This window comes from Triturus cristatus, chromosome 3_2 (genome assembly GCF_964204655.1).
Source record: "Triturus cristatus chromosome 3_2, aTriCri1.1, whole genome shotgun sequence".
In the NCBI taxonomy this organism is placed as follows: domain Eukaryota; kingdom Metazoa; phylum Chordata; class Amphibia; order Caudata; family Salamandridae; genus Triturus; species Triturus cristatus.
Genome location: NC_140584.1, coordinates 15,976,876 through 15,993,577, shown reverse-complemented (window position 1 = coordinate 15,993,577; position 16,702 = coordinate 15,976,876). Strand labels below are relative to the sequence as shown.

At 48.1% G+C, this 16,702-nt stretch overlaps 1 protein-coding gene across 3 annotated transcripts in view; it reads right to left on the bottom strand.

Moving 5' to 3' along the window:
* Window positions 1–16,702, bottom strand: part of FLI1 (Fli-1 proto-oncogene, ETS transcription factor) — a 555,431-nt gene that overhangs the window by 172,368 nt on the left and 366,361 nt on the right. For all 3 annotated transcript variants that reach the window (XM_085647183.1, XM_085647185.1, XM_085647184.1), the window contains exon 3: window positions 6,024–6,166. In XM_085647183.1, coding sequence (XP_085503309.1) covers window positions 6,024–6,166 — 143 coding nt within the window. The remainder of the gene's footprint in view (window positions 1–6,023; window positions 6,167–16,702) is intronic.

Here is a 16,702-nt window from a genome sequence, read left to right as displayed (position 1 = left end):
TTTCTTTTGGTGACTGCGGCCGCCCATGCAATGAACGGGGCCCAGAATTCTTTGGGTCGTGATGTGGTGGGCATCAGGTCCCAGTTCGAAGAGAGCATCTCCTGACAGTAGGTGATGTCTCTAATCCACATGGTGATGGTGGGTGCGCTTGGTGATCCCCAGTGTATAGTGAATTGGTGCTTGGCAAGTAGGAGCATCATGGCCGACAGGCGTCCGGTGCCGGGGGGTGGAGGGGGGGCGTCCGCTACATGACCAAGGAGGGCTGTGAGGAGAGTGTGGGCTTGTTGGAAACCTGTCTCTTCATGCATAATATCAAACACCCTTCCCAAAAACAAGGAGATAGGGCCGCAGGCCCATGCCAAGTGTAAGGCTTGTGTCTCCGCACAACGCCAACATGTGGCATCCAGTCGCAAGCCCATTTTATGTTGTTGCAATAGTGTACGGTATAACCTGTGCAGGTATTTAAAAATTTATTACCTCAGCTTGTAATTTGGAGAGAGTTGTGTGAGCTGAGCACAGCAAAAGACCCATTGTTTGTCAGTTGGAGGTGGGTCGAGGCCTGAGGACCACTGCGCCAGCACAGTCGGTGTCGTGATCGGCGGCAGTTAGCTCTGAGTTGGTGATCAAGTAACAGTTCCAGGAGGGGGGCACGTGCATTGTCTGAGCTTTGTGGCTGAGGCAATAATTCCTTGGCTGGATACAGGTCAGCAAAAGTGGAGAGCCCCATCTGGCGGGCTCTTTGAAAAGAACCAGCGTCTTGCATTGGGGGGAAGCTAAGGTGGTGGGCTAATGGCATGGATGGAGAATAAAGTAGTGGAAGTTTCGTGCGGCATAGGAGTCTCTCCCATGCCCAGCGTAGAGTTTCCACTGTGTTGATTTCTGCGTTGGGCTTTTTGTAGGTGTAATAAATAGGGACTGGGAGTGATTCTGGGAATGCGACATCTTTTTCAACTGCCACATGAGGTTGAAATGGGATAAGGAGGGCCCAGTTGTGAAAGTATTGAGCCTGAGTGATCAGAGCATAGAGTTCGAGGTCCGGTGCCCCAAGGCCTCTCTGCGTCAATGGCAGTGTCAAGACTTCCCAAGAGATACGCGGTTGTTTACCCACCCAGACAAGAGAAATTAAAAGGGAGCATAGGCATTTGAAAAAGGCCTGCGTAAGAGGAAGGGGTTTGTTAGCGAAAAGGTACAGGAACTTAGGCAGGACTATCATTTTAGTGAATGCTATCCTACCAGCCAATGACAGGGGCAATTTAGCCCAGATGGAGATTTTGCTTTCAAGCCGGATGGTAAGCCGACCATAATTTAAGCACCAGAGCTCCTGTAGCTCCCTGGAAAGCCATATCCCAAGGTATTTGACCGCTGTATCCACCCAGGTAAGCGGAAATTCGAGGTCCAGTGCAATTGGGGCCGATGTTAGGGCAAGGAGGGTCGATTTGGACCAATTGACCTGTATGCCTGACATGCCTCCGAAGAGGAGAATCTCGCGTAGTATCTGGTTGAGGTTCGTTTCAGGCTCGCAAACGTAGATTGTGATGTCGTCTGTATACATTGATATGATCAGGCCTCTGTCCGTTAGGCCTAGTCCCCTGGCTGTGTGGTTTTGGCACATCCTGGCTGCAAGAGGTTCCATAACTATCGCAAACAATAGAGGAGACAAGGGACATCCCTGTCTAGTGCCTCAGGCTACGGGAAATGGTTCAGAAAGCAAGTTGTTAACACTGAGTCTGGCAGTTGGGTCAGTATACAGCAAAGAAATAAGTTTGAGGAAGTTGGGGCTTATGCCAATCCTGTAGAGTATGGTGAAAAGGAATGGCGACTCAAGAAAATCAAACGCCTTTGTGGCATCTAAGAACGCAGAGAGCACCGGTAGGTCGGGGTCTAATTGATGAAGTATCGAAAAAAGGTACGTAGGCTGTGTGAGGTGGATCTCCCGGGGATAAAACCGGATTGGTCCGGTCAAGCGACGAGGGGTAGGATCGGCTGCAGTCTATTGCCTATTAGTTTGGCCAGTACTTTTGCGTCGATGTTAATAAGGGAGAGCGGGCGGTAAGAATCGCATTTATTTGCTGGTTTATCTGGCTTCAAAATTGTCATGATCACAGCTTCACACATCGTCGGGGGGAGGTGGCCTATTTTGAGGGATTCCTGGTACACTTCTAGTAGGTGGGGAGCAAGTTCAGAGGCGTACCTATTATAGAAGAAAGCTGATAGGCTGTCTAGGCCAGGTGCTTTATATCCAGGTAGGCTGGACAATGTCCTCTTTGGTGACTGGCACGTCTAAATACTCGCGGTGGGCATTGCTTAACCAGACCAATTCTATAGAGTCTAAATAAGTCTGCAGCACCGGGTGAGGACGGTCCTGGGTTGCGGTATTGAGGGATTCGTAGAATCTCCTCATTCTGTCTAGGGTGGCAGACTGCCCACATGCGGAGCCGGAGTTGTCGTGCAGGAGCTTGGTAATGTAAGAAGAAGAGCGTTGTTGTTTAAGTGTGCAGGCTAAGGCTTTACCTGGGCGATCCCCCTCCCCATACCGCAAAGTGCTTCATCATCATATTCTGAGAGTTTCCCGCTGATGGTGGCGAGGTGCGACTTGAGTTTGGAAGTATAGCGTCTCATCTTGTTGTATTTCCTTCTCTATCCGTTCCAGGGTGGAGCGGATGGATTTTAACACCCCGATTGCTTAGAAATACATACACTGCGTATGACAGTTTTGAAGGCTTCCCATAGCATGGAGGGGGACTCTACAGATTTTACGTTTATAGCTAAGTATTGCAAAAGTTCCTCCCGGACCTCCTCCCTGAATCCAGTGTCTCGCAGTGCATGCTGTGGCAATCGCCAGCTGAAGGCTCGCGGCTTAGTTAATGGTACAGTCCAGGTAAACCGGATTGGAGAGTGATCGGAGAGCATGTCCAACGCTAGTGTTCCAGGAGGCTACATCCTGAGTGACCAAATAGAATTTCAGCCGGGACCAGGCGTTGTGATAGGAGGAGATGCCCATGCCCTCCATGGGGTGTAGCTGTCTGGAGGTTCCTACGCGATCCAATGAGTCCTGCATGACTGTATTGAAATCGCCCCCCCCCCCAAAAACAATTGTATCTTCCCCAAAAAGGGTAATCGTGGACCATATGGTTTCGAAGAGGGCAGGGTTGCCAATGTTAGGACCATAGACGGCTGTTAGGGTTAGCGGTGTAGTGTGCAGTGTGCCTTTTAGCAATATGTAGCGACCCTCAGGGTCAATATACGAGTCAATCGTAGTCCAACCAATATTGCGTTGGATCAGGATGGCTGTACCTCGGGCGTAATTGGAATACGTGGCTGAGTGAATCTCCCCCCAATACCTATTGTGTAACTTGGGAGCCGCGGCGTGCAGGAGGTGTGTTTCTTGAAGGAAACAAATGTTAATTTGGTGTCTGATCAAATAGGCATGTGTGAGCCTCACTTTTCTGTGGTTGTTCAGACCCCTTATGTTCCAGGTTAGAAATGATACTGCGGTCATTTGGCGTGACATGTGGCACCGTGCAAGGGTAGCATGCTGGTGATGAACGGCCTGTTGGGTAAATGAGATGTGGCATCGCATTTGGATCCGAAGGGCCCGATTCACAGAACTAACTTAAGACAAAATCCTAAACTTACTACCATTTTGGTATTCACAGAAGGCACTTACTCATTTTGGTATTCACAGAAGGCACTTGCTCATTTTGGTATTCACAGAAGTTAGGAGTCCTAACTTTAGGACTCCTAAATGCCTTCTGTGAATACCGAAACTCTTAAAATTAGGAATGTCTCTTCTCCACTGCCACGGGCAGGATATGCGGATTCCCAGATGGGGGGCAGCAGCTCAAGCAGCGGCCCTCCGGGTAAATGCAGGGACGGGAGGACACGCAGTGGGGATCGCTACTCAGGCCGCGGCGGCCACGAGAGCGCTCCGCTACACGATGTCCGTAGCCACAGTTATGTTATGTTATTCGTGATTTATACAGCGCACGGCTACTCCAAAGAGTGTCCCGGCGCTACAGATGACCACACACAACCAACAAACGCAGAAATAGATGCCCATAGATGCCATCCTAAAGAATAAAAAGGGGAGAGCTAGAGCTGAAAGAGCCACGTCTTCAGATTTCATCTGAAAGACAAAAGATCAGAGTTCTGACGAAGTGAGATGGGGAGACCATACTACACATTGCAGCCCTAAAAAGGCAAAGGCTTGCTCCTCGTCTTACGCCTGATTGAGCACAGTAGGGCAGGGTATGCAAGCCCTCCGTTGGTTCAAGGAGGATGCAGAGCCCCTTCAGAAGGCGGCTATCTTGCTGCACGGCCAAGCCATGCCCCTGCCCTTTTCAAATGGTTGAAAGAATTTTATCATGCATATTCAGGCTGCCTCCTCGTGCCGTTGTGTTTGGTTAGTGACCATATGCTATCAATACCAGGGTCGGACTGGTAAGGTGGGCAATCGGGCATTGGGCCGGTATCTAAGTTTTTTTGGGCAGCGTGGTGGCCGATAAGGGTTCTGTCAGTGCTGTTCAGATGCTTCCAATGGCCTAGTGGGGGCTTGAGAAGCCTTTCTGCAGGCCTGTAGCTGGAGGCAGATGGGTCTCTCTTGCCACCCTTTCACCAACAGGCCGTGGGTGTCTTTTCCAGTCCCGCTGGGCTGGCCCATCCATATAAGAAGTTGACTTGGGCGGCTATGGGCACAATAATGTATGCAGATTGAGCAGGGGAAGGGGCGTGAGCAGAAGTGGCCTCACTGATATTCAGGCCTGCCTCATCGATGTGAATGAATTCGTGCACAAGTAGTGCTGCCAATGTTTGAATTTGTATTTTTCAGTGAAGTTAAGAAAACAGAAGTTGTGTCAATATGCGATTGAGAGATCTTTACAGCGAGACTGACAGCCCGTCGGTTAAAGTTCTCCCTGCATGACCATGTTCATCTTCAAAACGTTACAGGTGCAGTTACCCATAATGCCATGGTTATAATATTGTTAACTGCAGTGACAGGCGCCAAGTCCTATGTTCCCGCGATGGATATTCTGGGGCTTTTTTTTTTTTTTCTTTTGGGACTTTGATACTTCATCAGAAGGATTAAAAGGAGAGCCTATTATGGCTCCCTCTCCAATTATGGCTTCCCTAATTGGTAAATCCTTCACGGTTTTATGTTCATCTTCTAATAGTGTACTTGGGAACACGTCTGGATGTAATAACTGAAAACTCACAGCAAGCTACCTAAATACTGGTAAGGCACAGGAATTTAGTTCACATGTTTTAAACCACATCCTTAATTACATGGGCAATGCTTCTGGGAAATAATTAAGTTTCACCTTTTTGGCCATTCCTCTTTTACAAAGCCCCCCCCACTCCCCTGTTTATATTGTTTAAAACACTGAAGAAGTGTTTTGAACGAAGGTAAGTCTGCAAATGTGGGAATCTTTTTTGGGGCGCCTAGGACGACTCTTGATCCCAATCCAACTCTGATTATTACCTTTTTAGTGCTACTGAATGCAAAAACTCAACAAAACCAATAAAAAAATTGTACAATGTTCAGGCCTGTGCACTTATGAATGAGGAAAACATGCGTTTGTAATTCTGCAAATTGTATCCCCTACAAGTCTGCATGGACCTACTACCAAAAGGCAAAACCTTGTGATGATTGTATATGCAAGCACAGGTGGTGTAACACTACACTCAAATCACAATTTGAACTATTGCAAAATGCTATAATGGGTGCGAGTGCAAATAGTGGTCATTCTTAACACTAACTCGTGGGTCTAAACAGGCCAGAATGCCTAGAGTGGGGATCAAACTTGATGGAATAGTGTTCAAGGAAGCCACATATTGGAGCAAGACTTCATGGCTAAGTGAGACAGGAGTCTTGACATTCCATGCTACCAGAAGGACAAAGATTGCGGATGTCAGCGTTGACACCTTACACAATGGTAGAAGGGAAAGAAAGGGCATTTTATTTTAAAACCCACCTGCGTTGTGGTGAGTGGCAAGAGCACAATTTGTTGTGGTTTGGCACTTACCTGCTGGGACAATCACTCTCCTTTCATTGGTCGTCATGTTTGGTGGAGGTGGTCCATTTTTCTCGTCCATGTAGGTGGTATAACCAAGTTGGTTTGCGTCCAATTTATTGCATTTGTTTAGGCTGCAGTCCACTGGGGATTCCCTGCAATGTAAGCAAGAAATAAAACATGGTCTAATAAACATTCCTTCATAAAAGCCAAGTAGAAATAAAACAGGGTGGTGGCAGAGAAAGGTGAGAGAAGGGATGGAGAAGGAAAAAAAGATATGGAGAGGATGAAGCACAGGGAAGTAGTACCAGACACAGAAAGAGAAGACAATATCGTGGAATAAAGGAAAGAGAAGGGACAGTGAAGGCAAAGGCTGAGGCATTGGGAGTGAGTGGTGATACTGGGCATATACAACATATAATGAAGAGGAGAAAATGTACATGAGATAGATACACGAGAAAGTACAGAAACATAAGGAGGAAAATTAGCGAGAGAAAGATGATTGTGGAAATTATTTGATAAAAGCAAAAGAGGGAGGGAGGGTGTTGTGAAGGCGCTAGACATCAGTATGAATGCAAGTTTTTTTTTTGTGACTAGGCACAGATGGAGTACAAAAAATCAAACTGGAAGACAAAAGACAGGCAGAGCCCTTGGAACAGAGGGATGGAAAGTGGAAAAGCAGAAAAATACTGAATATCAAGGTTAATAGATTCCAAAGAAATTGACAGGCGCAAATCACAATGTGATCAAGGAAAAGGGCAACGAGTATATTATGGACACTTTGAACTTGAAAGAGATCAGGGGAAAGGGGGTATATGGAAAATGGGCAAAACCTTAGAGAAAGTTGAGAAGTAAGTGCAAAAAGGAAGAGGAGGAAAGAAAAATGGGGAAAAAAAGACATCACAGCAGAAACAAACATTAGAAAATGTAAAGAAAAAGAAAAGAATGGGAAAAGATGAGTCAGACAGAGAAAAAAGAAACACCAGCTAAGCCAATAGGTTTCGCCAACACAAGAGCTATTGGCTTTGGTAATGTCTTTTAGCCATTTTATACAGCAGCATGGAGTGGAGTAAAGTAGACTGGCATGGTGTAGAGTGGTGGGAAGTGACATTGAGTGGAGTGGCTTGGCGTAGAATGGAGTGGAGAACAGTGAAGTGGAGAAGAGTGGCCTAAAGTGACCTAGAATGAAGTGGCATAGATCAATCAATCAATCAATCAATCAAAGCATTTGTAGAGCGCACTACTTACCCGTGAGGGTCTCAAGGCGATAGGGGTGGGGAATGCTGCTACTGTTCGAAAAGCCAGGTTTTGAGGAGTCTTCTGAAGGTCAGTAGGTCTTGGGTCTGTCGTAGATGGATGGGGAGGAAGTTCCATGTCTTGATGGCGACGTGGGAGAATGATCTGCTGCAGGTGGTCATTCTTCGGCTGCGGGGGATAGTGGCGAGGATGTGGTCGGCGGAGCGGACCTGGCGGGTGGGGGTGTAGAAACTGAGTTGGCTGTTGAGGTACGCTGGTCCGGTGTTGTGGAGTGGTTTGTGTGTGTCGGTGAAGAGCTTGAAGGTTATTCTATTGTTGACGGCGAGCCAGTGCAGGTCTCTCAGGTGGGGTGTGATATGGCTGCAGTGAGGGATGTCGAGGACTAGGCGTGCGGAGGCGTTCTGGATGCGTTGGAGCCATTTCAGGAGTTTGGCCGAGGCTCCTGCGTAGAGGGCATTTCCGTAATACAGTCTGCTGCTGACGAGGGCCTGGGTGACCGTCCTTCTCGTTTCGGTGGGGATCCACTTATAGATCCTGCGGAGCATGCGGAGGGTGTTGAAGCAGGAGGAAGAGAAGGCGTTGACCTGCTTCGTCATGGAGACGGTGGAGTCGAGGATGACCCCTAGGTTGCGTGCGTGGTCGGTGGGTGTTGGAGCTGTTCCTAGTGCGGTGAGCCACCAGGAGTCGTCCCAGGCTGATCCGAGGATGAGGACCTCCGTCTTGTCCGAGTTCAGCTTCAGTCGGCTGTTTTTCATCCAGTCGGCAACGGCCTTCATTCCTTCATGGAGGTTGGTTTTGGTGGTGTGGGGGTCCTTGGTGAGGGAGAGGATCAGCTGGGTTTCATCGGCGTAAGAGATGATGTCGGGGTGCCATGGGCGAGCGGTGCAATGTAGATGTTGAACAGCGTTGGGCTGAGGGATGAGCCCTGGGGTACGCCGCAGATGATCTCGGTGCCTTCGGAATGGAAGGGGGGGAGGTGGACGCTCTGTGTTCTGCCGGAGAGGAAGGAGGTGGTCCAGTCCAGGGCCTTCTCTTGGATCCCGGCGTCGTGGAGGCGTGTTCGTAGTGTGCAGTGGCAGACCGTGTCGAAGGCGGCTGACAGGTCCAGGAGGATGAGGGCCGCGGTTTCTCCGTTGTCTAACAGGGTCCTGATGTCGTCGGTGGCGGCGATTAGGGCAGTTTTGGTGCTGTTGTTGCTGCGGAACCCGGACTGGGAAGGGTCCAGGATGCTGTTCTCCTCGAGGAAGCTGGTCAGTTGTTTGTTGATGGCCTTCTCGATGACCTTCGCCGGGAACGGGAGCAGGGAGATGGGTCGGAAGTTCTTGAGGTCCTTGGGGTCTGCCTTGGGTTTCTTGAGTAGGGCGTTGATCTCGGCGTGCTTCCAGCTCTCCGGGAAGGTTGCTGTCTTGAAGGAGATATTGATGGCTTTCTGGAGATGGGGTGCAATGGTGATGCTGGCTTTGTTGAAGATGTGGTGTGGGCATGGGTCTGACGGGGATCCGGAGTGGATGGTGTTCATGATCTTGATGGTGTCGTCGTCGTTGATGTTGGTCCAGGAGAGCAGGCGGTTGGTGCGGGTGGTGGTCGAGGGGGTGGAGGTCTCGGTGGTTGCCGGCAGGTCGCAGCGTTGAAGCTGTCGTGGATGTCTGCAATCTTGCGGTGGAAGAAGGTGGCCAGCGAGTCTCACAGGTCTTGTGAGGGTTCGATGTCGTTGGTGTTGTAGCTGGGGTTGGAGTGTTCCTTCACTATGTTGAAGAGCTCTCTTTGCTGTTGTGTGCGTTGTTGTCTAGACGGTCTTTGAAGAAGGCCCTTTTGGTGGATCTGATGAGGTGGTGGTGTCTGCGGGTGGCGATCTTGTGGGCTGCGTAGCTTTCCGGTGTACGTTCACGGATCCAGTTCTTCTCTAGCTTTCGGCAGGTTTGCTTGGAGGCCCGGAGGTCTTCAGTGAACCAGCTGGCTTTCTTTCTGGTGTGGCTGTTGGAGGGTTTCTTGAGCGGGGCAAGGGTGTTGGTGCAGTCGTTGATCCACTGTCTGAGGTTGCGGGCATCGGCGTCGCGGTCAGTCGGGTATGCGGGTGGGCTCCGGGTGAGGTTGGTGGTTAGCTGGTCTTCGGTAACTTTGCTCCAGCAGTGGCGTGGCATCTGTTGGGTGCGGTGGTGCGAGGTGGGTTTCCGGAAGGTGAAGTGGATGCAACGGTGGTCGGTTCAGTGCAGTTCGGTGGTGTGGTTGAAGGAGACGTCAGGGCTTGCGGAGAAGATGGGATCAAGCGTGTGGCCGACGGAGTGGGTGGGTGTTGTGATGAGTTGTCTGAGTCCAAGGTTGGCAAGATTGTCAATCAGGGTGGAAGAGTTGGAGTCATTGTTCTCGAGGTGGAAGTTCAGGTCCCCGAGGAGGATGTAGTCCGTCGAGGCAAGGGCGTGTGTGCTGACGAAGTCGGCGATGGAGTTGCTGAACTGTGGTCGGGGTCCGGGGGGTCTGTAGACGAGGGTTCCTCTGAGGGTGGTGTTGGGTTTGGTGTGGATCTGGAAGTGCAGGTGTTCGGCGGTGCTGAGGGTGTCGTCGGTGTTTGTCGAGACTTTGAGAGTGTTCCTGTGGACGATGGCAATTCCTCCTCCTACTCTGTTGGTGTGGTCCTTGCATGTGATCTTGTAGCCTTCCGGGATGGCTATGGCGATATCGGGTGCCAAGGAGGGTTCAGCCAGGTCTCCGTCAGGAAGGCGACGTCTGGGGTGTTGGAGTCGAGTAGGTCCCAGAGTTCAACGGCGTGTTTGCGGGCGGAGCGGGTGCTGAGAAGGATGCATCTGAGGTAGTTGGCTTCTTTGTTAGGTGGGTTGGCAGGCCGGATGCTGGTGAAGCTGCAGTTCCGGCAGGAGAAGGGTACTTGTGTGTGCTTCGGGGCGGCCAGGCAGCAGGTGCGTGATCGTCCGGCATTGAGTGCATGGAGGGTGCTGAAGTCGTAGCAGGGACGGGCGTCGCAGCGTTCGCGGCATTAGCGGGGGGCAGGGGTTCTAGCACTGGGCGCGGTCCAGGCGCAGGCGGGCTTGCCTTAGGCACGCCATTGGCGCACCCGCTGCGCGGCCTCCATATGAGGGGATGTGGGAGGGAGGAGCAGCTGGAAGGCAGGAGCGGAGCGGCGAATGGGAGAGCAGGGGGTAGGGATGCAGCGGCAGGAAAACAAAGGGGGGAGTGGACGGGGGCTACAGAAGGCAAATAGAGGGCACAGACAGGAAAAGAAAGAACGGTCAAAAGACAGATTGCAGTGGCATAGACTAGAGAGGTGTACAGTGGAGTGGTGTACAGTGGAGTATAGTGAAGTGGAGTGGTGTGGAGTGTAGTGGCATGGAGTGGAGTGCCATAGAATAGAGATGAGTGGTGTACAGTGGAGTCGAATGAAGTGCCATAGAGTGAGTGGTGTGGAGAAGAGTGGAGTGGTGCAGAGTGAAATAGAGTGGAGTGGAGTGGCATGGTGAAGAGTGGTGTGGAGTGGATTAGAGTAGTGTAGAGTGGAATAGAGTGACAGAGTAAAATGGCATAGAGGGAAATGGAGTAGAGTAGAGTGGCTTGGAGTGGCATAGAGTAGAATAGAATGGTGTTGAGTGCAGTGGCATGGAGTGGAGTGCCATAGAATAGAGATGAGTGGTGTACAGTGGAGTGGGGTCAACTGAAGTGCCATAGAGTCACTGGTGTGGAGAGGAGTGGAGTGGAGCAGGGGGGAAAAGAGTGGAATGGAGTGGCATGGTGCAGAGTGGTGTGGAGTGGAGTAGAGTGGTGTAGAGTGGAGTAGAGTGACATAGAGTAACATGGCATAGAGTGCAATGGAGTAGAGTAGAGTGACTTGAAGTGGCATAGAGAAGAGTGCCGTAGAGTGAAGTGGCATAGAGTGAAGCGGCATAGAGTAGGGTGGCATTGTGTGGAGTGAGGTGGAGTGGCATAGAGTAGAGTGACATAGAGTCGTGTACAGTGGAGTGACATAGAGTGGAGTGGTGCAGAGTAGATTAGAGTTGTGTGGAGTGCAGTGGTGTGGACTGCAGTGGTATGAATTGTGCAAAGAAGAGTAAAATGGTACATACTGCACTGGCATAGTGTGCAGTGGCATAGAGTAGAATGGTGGAGAGTCGAGTAGAGTGGCTTAGAGTGCAGTGGCGTAGAGTAGAGTGATGTAGAATGTGCTGTAGCATAGAATGTGTGGCATAGAGTAGAGTGGTGACATAGAATGCAGTGGTGTAGGGTGCAGTGAAATAGAATGCAGTTGTGTGGAGTAGAGTGGTGCAGAGTAGAATAGAGTGGCGCAGAGTGCAGTGGCCCAGAGTGCAGTGGAATAGAGTAGAGTGGTGCATAGTAGAGGGCAGTAGACTGGACTGCAGTTGCATAGAGTAGGGTAATGAAGAATACAGTAGCATAGAGTGGAGTGGTGTAGAGTAGAGTGGCATAGAGTGCAGTTCCTACAGTAGAGTGGTGCAAAGTAGAGTGTCATAGAGTGAAGTGGCATAAAGTGAAGTGAATTAAAGAAGAGTGGTTCAGAGCAGAGTATAGTGGCATAGAGTGCAATGATGTAGAGTGCAGTGGCATAGAGTGCAGAGGCTCAAAGTGCCATTGGACAGAATAGAGTGTCATAAAGTGCAGTGGTGCAGAATAGAGTGGGTTCAGAGTAGAGTAAAGTGGTGTAGAGTTCAGTGGCATAGAGTAGAGTGGTGCAGAGTAGAGTACAGTGGCATAGAATGCCGTAGCATAGAGTGCAATGGCGTAGAGTGGTTCAGAGTAGAGTGGCAAAGAATGCAGTGCTGTAGAATAGAGTTGTGAAGAGGAGAGGAGAGTGGCATGGAGTACAGTGGTGTAGAGTGAAGTGGTGCAGAGTAGATTGCTGCAGAGTAGAGTATAGTGATGTAAAGTGCAATGATGTAGAGTGCAGTGGCATAGAGTGCAGTACTACAGAGTAGGAGAGAGTGCAGCAAAGTGCAGTGGCATAGAAAGATGCAGATAGATTAGAGTGGTGTAGCGTGCAATAGCACATAGCACAGAGTGCTGTGGCACAGAGTGCTTTGGCGCAGAGTAGAGTATAGTGGTGTAGATTGTAATGGGTAGGGTGCTGTAGACTTTAGTGGAGTGCACTGGTATAGAGTAGAGTGGTGCAGAGTAGAGTAAACTGATGTAGAGGAGAGTGGCATAGAATGCAGTGGCACAGTGTAGAATGGTACAGAGTAAAGTATAGAAGGGTAGAGTTCAGTGGCGTAGATTGCAGTGGCATAGAGTACAGTGGTGCAGATGAGAGTGGTGAAGAGTGCAGTGGAATAGAGTGCAGTGACGTAGAGTAAATTGGTGCAGAGTAGCATGGTGTAGAGTGGAGAGGTGTAAGTATTGTAGAGTGTCACAGAGTGCAGTGGGATAGAGTACACTGGTGCAGAATAGAGTGTTGTAGAGTGCATTGGCATAAAGCACAGTGATGTAGAGAAGACTGGTTCAGAGTAGAGTGTAGAGGCATAGAGTGCAGCAACAAAGAGTGCAGTGCTGCAGGGTATAGTAGAGTGCTGTAAAGTGAAGTGGCATGGAGTGGTGCAGTGTAGAGTATAGTGGCATAGAGTAGAGTGCCACAAATTGAGTGGCACAGAGGAGAGGAGAGTTGTGCAGAGTACAGTTGTGTAGAGTGCAGTGGCATAGAGTAGAGTGGTGCAGAATAGAGTGCAGTGTGATAGAGTAGAATGGTGTTGAGTAGAGTGCAGTGGTGTAGACTGCAGTGGCACTGAGTGCAGTGGTGCAGAATAGAGTTCAGAGTTGGGGTTGAGAGGGAAAAAAAGCAACATAGAAGGGAGTGGGTGAGTGGGAATAGAAGCTATATGGACAGTGATGTGGGAGATGGACTGAAAACACAAGCACTGAAATGGAGTGCTTGAACACAAAAAGGTAACTTAATAACTAGAAGCAGTGGATGGACCCAAGTACTTGGTCCATGCTAAAGGAGAGGGCCAAACACAAGAAGAGGACATGATGCCTGCATGCCATGACAAACAGGAGCAGAGCAAATGAGAGTGGCACTGAAGCTAAGAAATGATAAGCTACGGTAGCCTGTATGCAAACAAACTGTCTTCCAGAGACAGCTCATGTGCTATCTAGGCGAAACCTAAAAAGAGAAGGGATAGAGCAGAAGAGTGAGAGAGTGAGGGAGAAACCAAAAGAGTTAGAGAAAGGAGACTAAAGTTGTGGAAAGAGATGAAAAGTAAGTGAAAAAGACTAAAAGTGGAAAGTCCAGATATAGAATGGAAAAACAAAAAAAGCAAATGAGCAAGAAAGAGAGGGAGATGGAGTGAAGAAAGAAGAGAGAGTTTAGAAGAAAGTTAAGGAATTCTGCCCTCTTACAAGGAGCACATCAATACATAAAGTAGTTTACCATTAGTACCAGGGACTAATATAGCAATGTGCGCTTTTTGAAATCCCCAAATATTTTTGCTTTTAGCCAATTATGTTTTTGTTGATGAGATCTCAGCAGCTATCCCAACTGTTGAACTTGGCCAACTCTTTAGGGTCACTCCTAAATGTTTTGCCTTCGCTCCTCCTTCTTTCTGAATCCGTTTGTTTGGCTACTAATGCTCTGTGCTTACCACTATTAAGCAATGTTAACGTGCGTGTGCTCTCTATCCTTTAAACCTGTTAAAATTGGCTTACACCCATGTGGCACATTTAATTTACGTAAAAGTTCCTAGCAAAGTAGTATTAAATATACCCAGGGCCTGTAAATTAAATCCTACTATTGGGCCTGCAGCACTTGTTGTGCCACCCAATTAAGTAACCCTGTGAAATATGTCTGCATTGTAGACTGTGTACCGTTTTAAACTGACATTTCGATCTGCCCTTTTTTCAGGTCGAAGCTTTCTTTTTCAATACATATGCCACACCTACGGTTGTCCTTAAACAATCCATAAGTAGGAGTGCATTGTATTTAAACATGTGGACAAGCACTTTTAACATATGCATGTCTTGGTAGAGAAAAATACAAAAATTATTTTTTTTACTACTGTGAGGCCTACCACTCCCAAAGGAGAACATTGAGTTACCTTATTGCATTTAATAAGTGATAACAGTTGCTTGTGAGCATGTCAAAATGCCATGTTTGATGTCTAAGCAATTGTAATTCAAAAACCTCTTCAACTGTAAAATTGGATTTAAGTCACAATTCTGAAAATGCCACTTTAGAAAGTTGGCATTTTCTTGTTCTAACCATTTGGTGCCTGTAGCCTGTATCCTGGGTCACATGACTATGTGTAGTTGGCAATTGGCCTTTGTGTATTCTTCCCAGACAGTAATACAAAGTTAAACATAGTAGGTGTTGTCAGGATGGGCCATCTTGTCAGGATTGGAATGGCAGAGCTGTAACCAACCACACATGTACTTCAAAGGAATTGCCTCAGCACACACACAAAAAACTTCACATGTCTTTTGTGACCCCAGACCCAGTGGAGCATTGGCAAGAAGGCAGGAAATTCCAGCAGCATTTGTGGGGGGAAAACTCTAGAAGTTCTTTCCACTTCAAAGCTGGAACCAGGTATGGAAATAGTACCCTCAGACCACCATCAAATCATTTCTGGACCTGTAAGAGACCCAGAATATGTACTGTTCTGCTGATTTGCTACTAGGACTGCCCTGCTGCTCTGTTGCTGGAGTAAGAAAGACTGGACCTGCTTCTTGAACCCACAACCACCAGAGCTACTCCAAGGGCTAGCTGACTTACCTCCTGTTCTGAGCTGCAAGGACATAACTAGCTTCATAGACCTTTCCTACATCTGCCCAGCTGCCCAAACTCAACTGGATGTGCCTGGGACCGGCTGCTGGCCTCTGCTGGAGTGAGCCCTGATCCCCAAAAGGTGACCCAAGGTAGTGTCTCAGATGGCCAAACCTTTTAGGATAGAGGCTATACGTCTAATGTCTTTGAAAAAGTGGTCAAGAAGGTTCAAAAGATTACCCAGGACAACTGATTGTTTAAATAAAATGTTTTAAAAAACTGTGAAAAAAACCTTTGCTAACCACTACATGCAATGCTAAATTAAGGGAGTTATGAGGAATCTTAAAAAGACACTGTAAAATATGAAAACGTGACTGAGATGTAAGCCCAGATTTGGTGACTGTCCCAATGATCACATGTAGAATATTCAAATCTATAAATTACTACTTGGTGTACAGCTGTCTTACGGGTGCCGCAGCTGATTCAGAAGTATCATCGAGTCAAAGCACAATCAGGTCGAGCCAGGGAGGGTTTATTAACAATAATATCCAATACCCTCCCAATAAGATCAAATAACTTTTTGAAGGTGTCCCCGTATTTCCACTCTTTGCTATCAGTGGGTTCAGGGGGGCAGGACTGGTTATTGATAAACCTTTATAAAACAACTTTGGAGCTAATATGCATTTGGTGGTGGTACAATTGGAAAACGTGCTTGATTAAATTGGGGGTGGATTCTGGGAAAACTTTAATATCGTGTAAATACTCCACTGAGTCAGTTTGTGGTATTGTGGATGTGGAAGGGGTCCCGGCAAACCATTTGCTCACCATGAATATGGTCAGAGTCTGAACAGGATACTTGCCATTAGAAATTTGGCAATAAGAAACAGACTGGCAGCATCTTCCGGGGAGTTTATAAAGACTTTCATACGCAATGATTAAGAGTCAACTATTGACTTTGTATTGACTTAAGAACTTCTTGGTGGGAAATAGACAGGGTTGGAGTCAACATTTACTACCTTCAGTGACCATGCCATCCTCTCCCTTTCCATGACATTGGGTCCCCCCGGGATAGGCAAACTAAAGTTAAAGAGACACTGGTCTTAGGAAGAAAGAACAGATATCAACTAAAATGGGATAGTATTGATAAGGAAAATATAACCCATCAAATAGTAACTAAGAACATGGATTATATACAACACTGTTTGGATACAAACTTTCCCGATGAACATCACATTTCCGATTTTACAAAATTACTAAAGGCAGGAACAACTACACCGTCCCTCAAAAGAACTTCAAATAGGGCTCCAGCAAGGTGTTGGTTTGATCATAGCTGCTGTCAATCCTTAAAAGATCACCGTGAAGCCCTGAAAGAAGTACCCAGAGATCAAGGGAAGTTAAAGTTACTGCGTAAGGCATATAAAGAAACAAGGAAACAAAGAGAAAAGGCCCTGAAAGAAGAGGCCTGGGAAAAACAAGAAAGGGCAGCATTAACCAACAATAGCAGGGACTTCTGAAGGGTGGTAAATAAAACCCATTTTAAGGACGCTGGGGATCCAACTTTGGAATCTCATGTGGGAGAGAACGCCTGGGTGTCTCATTTTGAGACGATTTTGGGGTCAAGGGAAATTTGTCCGATCAAGCAGTCGCCAGTCCCCTCGGTTCATTCAGACCCCCTTGTCTTCACTGATGAAGAAATAATAAAGGGGTTGGGAAGGTGCAACAA